This window comes from Brassica rapa, unplaced genomic scaffold (genome assembly GCF_000309985.2).
Source record: "Brassica rapa cultivar Chiifu-401-42 unplaced genomic scaffold, CAAS_Brap_v3.01 Scaffold0030, whole genome shotgun sequence".
Lineage (NCBI taxonomy): Eukaryota > Viridiplantae > Streptophyta > Magnoliopsida > Brassicales > Brassicaceae > Brassica > Brassica rapa.
Window position 1 is genome coordinate 233 of NW_022609976.1, and position 5,041 is coordinate 5,273.

General features: G+C 50.5%; 1 protein-coding gene across 1 annotated transcript; it reads left to right on the forward strand.

Moving 5' to 3' along the window:
- The first annotated feature begins 3,226 nt into the window (after positions 1-3,226).
- Positions 3,227-4,342, forward strand: LOC117129560. Its single transcript, XM_033282981.1, has one exon. The coding sequence runs from the start codon at positions 3,397-3,399 to the stop codon at positions 4,228-4,230; it is 834 nt and encodes a 277-aa protein (XP_033138872.1). The 5' UTR covers positions 3,227-3,396; the 3' UTR covers positions 4,231-4,342.
- Positions 4,343-5,041: the final 699 nt, after the last annotated feature.

A 5,041-nucleotide genomic window follows, 5' to 3' on the forward strand; every position in this document is an offset into this window, starting at 1 on the left:
AGACATGGACGTCCTGTGTTTTGCTGACAGACACACACGGACACACAGAACAGCCATGGACGTCCTTGTGTGTGCTGACGGACACACACGGACAGCCACGGACGTCCTGTGTGTGCTAACGGACACACATGGACAGCCACAGACGTCCTGTGTGTGCTGACGGACACACACGGACAGCCACGGACGTCCTGTGTGTGCTGACGGACACACAAGTTCACAAACGGACGTCTTGTGTGTGCTGGCGGACACCCACAGACGTCCTGTGTGTACTGAACAGGCAGCCCACGTGTGCCAAAATAACCCGAGCAGTCCATGGGAAGGGTCAGCGTGCTGAGTTCAAGGACCAACTTTCTGATATGTGTACTGATGGACAGCCACAGACGTCATGTGTGTGCTGATGGACACACACGGACAGGCATGGATGTCCTGTGTGTGCTGACGGACACACACAGACATCTTGTGTGTGCTAACGGACACCCACGGACGTCATGTGTGTACTGAACAGACAGCCACGTGGCCAAATCACCCGAACAGTCCCGGGAAGGGCCAGCGTGCTGATATGTGTACTGATGGACAGCCACGGATGTCCTGTTTGTGCTGACGGAAACACACGGACACACACGCACAGCCACTGACGTCCTGTGTGTGCTGACGGACAGCTCACGTGGGCCAAAATCACCCGAACAGTCCACGGGAAGGGTCAGCGTGCTGAGTCCAAGGACCAACGTTCTGATATGTGTACTGATGGACAGCCACGGACATCCTTTGTGTGCTGACGGACACACACGGACACACGTAGACAGCCACGAACGTTATGTGTGTGCTGACAGACACACACGGACGTCCTTTTTGTGCTGACGGACACCCATGGACGTTCTGTGTATACTGAACAGACAGCCCACGTGGGCCAAAATCACCCGAACTGTCCACGAGAAGGGCCTGTGTGCTGAGTCCAAGGACCAGCGTGCTGATATGTGTACTGATGGACAGCCACAGACGTTCTGTGTGTGCTGACGGACACACACGGCCACACACGGCCACACACAGACACACACGGACAGCCACAGACGTCCTGTGTGTGCTGACTGACAGCCACGGACGTCATGTGTGTACTGAACAGACTGCCCTCATGGACCAAAATCATACGAACTGTCTACGGGAAGGGTCGGCGTGTTGAGTCCAAGGCCAACGTGCTGATATGTGTACTGATGGACAGCCACGGACGTCCTGTGTGTGCTGACAGAGACACACGGACACACACGGACACACACAGACAGCCCCGAACGTCCTGTCTGTGCTGACGGACACACACGGACGTCCTGTGTGTGCTGATGGACACCCACGGACGTCCTGTGTCTACTGAACAGACAGCCCACGTGGGCCAAAATCACCCAAACAATCCACGGGAAGGGCCAGCGTGCTGAGACCAAGGACCAGCGTGCTAATATGTGTAGTGATGGACAGCCACGGACGTCATGTGTGTGCTGACAGACACACACGGACACACACGGACATACACGGACAGACACGGACGTCCTGTGTGTGCTGACGGACAGCCACAGACAGCCACGGACGTCCTGTGTGTGCTGGTGGACACCCACGGACGTCCTGTGTGTACTGAACAGACAGGCCACGTGGGCCAAAATCACCCAAACAGTCCACGGGAAGGGCTAGCGTGCTGAGTCCAAGGACCAACGTGCTGATATGTGTACTGATGGATAGCCATGGATGTCATGTGTGTGCTGACGGATACACACGGACAGCCACGGACGTCCTGTGTGTGCTGACGGACAGCCATAGACAGCCAAGGACATCCTGTGTGTACTGAACAGACAGCCCACGTGGGCTAAAATCACCCGAATAGTCCACGGGCAGAGTCAGCGTGCTGAGTCCAAGGACCAACGTGCTGATATGTGTACTGATGGACAGACATGGACGTCCGGTGTGTGCTGACAGACACACACGGACACACACGAACAGCCATGGACGTCCTGTGTGTGCTGACGGACACACACGGACAGCCACGGACGTCCTGTGTGTGCTAACGGACACACATGGACAGCCACAGACGTCCTGTGTGTGCTGACGGACACACACGGACAGCCACGGACGTCCTGTGTGTGCTGACGGACACACACAGACGTCATGTGTGTGCTGACAGACACCCACGGACGTTTTGTGTACTGAACAGACAGCCCACGTGGGCCAAAATCACCCGAACAGTCCACGGGAAGGGCCAGCGTGCTGAGTCCCAGGAACAGTGTGCTGATATGTGTACTGATGGACAGCCACGAACGTCTTGTGTGTGCTGACGGACACATACGGACACACACGGACACACACGGACAGCCACGGACGTCCTGTGTGTGCTGACGGACAGCCACAGACGTCCTGTGTGTACTGAACAGACATCTTACGAAGGCAAAAATCACCCGAACTGTCCACGGGAAGGGTCAGCGTGCTGAGTCCAAGGACCAACGTGCTGATATGTGTACTGATGGACAGCCACAGACGTCCTTTGTGTGCTGACAGACACACATGGACACTCACAGACAGCCACAGACGTTCTGTGTGTGCTGACAGACACACACGGACGTCCTGTGTGTGCTGACGGACACCCACTGACTTCCTGTGTGTACTGAACAGACAGCCCACGTGGCCCAAAATCACCCGAACAGTTCACGGGAAGGGCCAGCGTGCTGAGTCCAATGACCAGCGTGCTGATATATGTACTGATGGACAGCCACAGACGTCCTGTGTGTGCAGACGTACACACACGTTCACAAACGGACGTCCTGTGTCTGCTGGCGGACACCCACGGACGTCCTGTGTGTACTGAACAGACAGCTCACGTGGGCCAAAATCACCCGAGCAGTCCATGGGAAGGGTCAGCGTGCTGAGTCCAAGGACCAACGTGCTGATATGTGTACTGATGGACAGCCACAGACATCCTTTGTGTGCTGACGGACACACACGGACACACAGACGGCCACGAACGTTCTGTGTGTGCTGACGGACACACACGGACGTCCTTTTTGTGTTGACGGACACCCATGGACGTTCTGTGTATACTGAATAGACAGCCCACGTGGGCCAAAATCACCCGCACTGTCCACGGGAAGGGCCAGTGTGCTGAGTCCAAGGACCAGCGTGCTGATATGTGTACTGATGGACAGCCACGGACGTCCTGTGTGTGCTGACGTACACACATGGACAGCCGCAGACGTCATGTGTGTGGTGACGGACAGCCACAAACGTCTTGTGTGTACTGAGCATACAGCCCACGTTGGCCAAAATCACCCGAACACTCCACGGGAAGGGTCAGCGTGCTGAGTCCAAGGACCAACATGCTGATATGTGTGCTGACGGACACCCACTGTTGTGGTCACGAAATCCATGGTTCAACCAGAGTCTCACCAAACCGTCCAAACCGGCCATCTAGGAGGTACCAGCGACCAAAGTTCAGTCCAAGACGTATATCTCCACAACGAGAATGACTTTCAACATGAAACCAATTTTATTGGATTCTACACTCAAGAAGGAGTCCAGTCCAATTGGAATCGAGCCAAAATATTCTCGGAGCCAGAAGTTATGAATTTTAGAAATCAGAGGTTTTCCAGCCCGTCCATCTGCGAGTACCCGATTTTAGAAGGTGATTACAGCCCAAGGAAGGAGCGGCCTGAAGCAAAGCCCATCATAGGAGTCAATATAAGTTTATCATCTTTCCAGAAAGCCCAAGATCACGAGAAATGGCCACGGAATTATGAAGTTATGATCCAATCTCCAAAACCGGTCAAACCAGTTCTACACTTGCCTCAATTGGAAGCTAACCGGTTCAATCAGCTTCAAACCAGACATTGGCGACCAGGAGATCATTTCAACCAATCAGGAGATACTCTAGGAGTCCAGGAGGAGTTCTGCAAGTTCATACCATGCACCAACAACCATTGGATCAGGAGGATCCTCATTTACTCAAACCTGCCTTATTTGGAGCAAACCGACATTAATGTCCAACAGTTCTTTTCTCTTCAGATCAGGCACGAGATCAGAACCTATCAAGCACCCAGGAAGGTCCCAAGGAAGCTCTCTTATACATTAAAACCGTCCAGGTTCAAGAAGAATCAAGTTTCTCACTTGGAGCCAAAATCCCATAAAAGGCTCCAACGGCTAGTTTCCGATTTTGTTACTTTGCTTGATTTGTTTCCTTTTCTATTTGTTTTAGAACGTTAGGACCTTTGTCTCTGAGCCTTATATAAGCTCCTAGACGTCCATTGTAAAGAGCAACCCTTAATCACCAAGTTAATAGAAAGTTTATTCAGTTTTATCAAAGTTGTTCTTTGTATAAAATATCGGTCTTTAGGATTCAAAGAGAGATTCTTTGTTGTCTTATTGATTTCGTGAGTCTAGTTTGTTTGTGCAAATCAAACAAGCTCAGTACACAGATTGAGAGAGTCAATCACTTCGATCCATCATTCCATCAGATTGAGAGATTCAATCAAACCTTCCTCCGCAAATCCACTTCAGTTCATCTTCTAATCAAGCTGAGAGTGATACACATCCAGCAGCTTGATTCCATCCTATCCTTTGTTTATTTATCTTGTTTCATTATCATTATCATCATCATCTCATTTGTTTTCATATTTGTTTCTGTTTGCATCATAAAAACTCTAAAACTCATAAAAATCGGTTCTCTTTGTTTTCAGGTTTAAACCTTGGTTCCACCATTCAACCCATTCGTGGGTTAGCCCCCCTGTGCCTACAACATTTTGGTATCAGAGCTGAAGCTCCTGAATCAGGTCACTCTATCCTTGCATCATTCATATTTGTTTGCATTTGTTTTCATTTATAAAAAAAAAAAAAACAGTTTTTGCATTGTTATTGTTGTTCTTAAAAAAAGAAAACTAAAGAAGAAGGAGTTGTCTAGTTTGATCCACGAAATTATTTTGAAATACTTGTCTAGTTGTTTGCATTCATTCCCCCAGTTCCACTTGCCATATTTAGATTTTGTGCATTCATTTTAAAAAAAAAAAATCTGCATTTC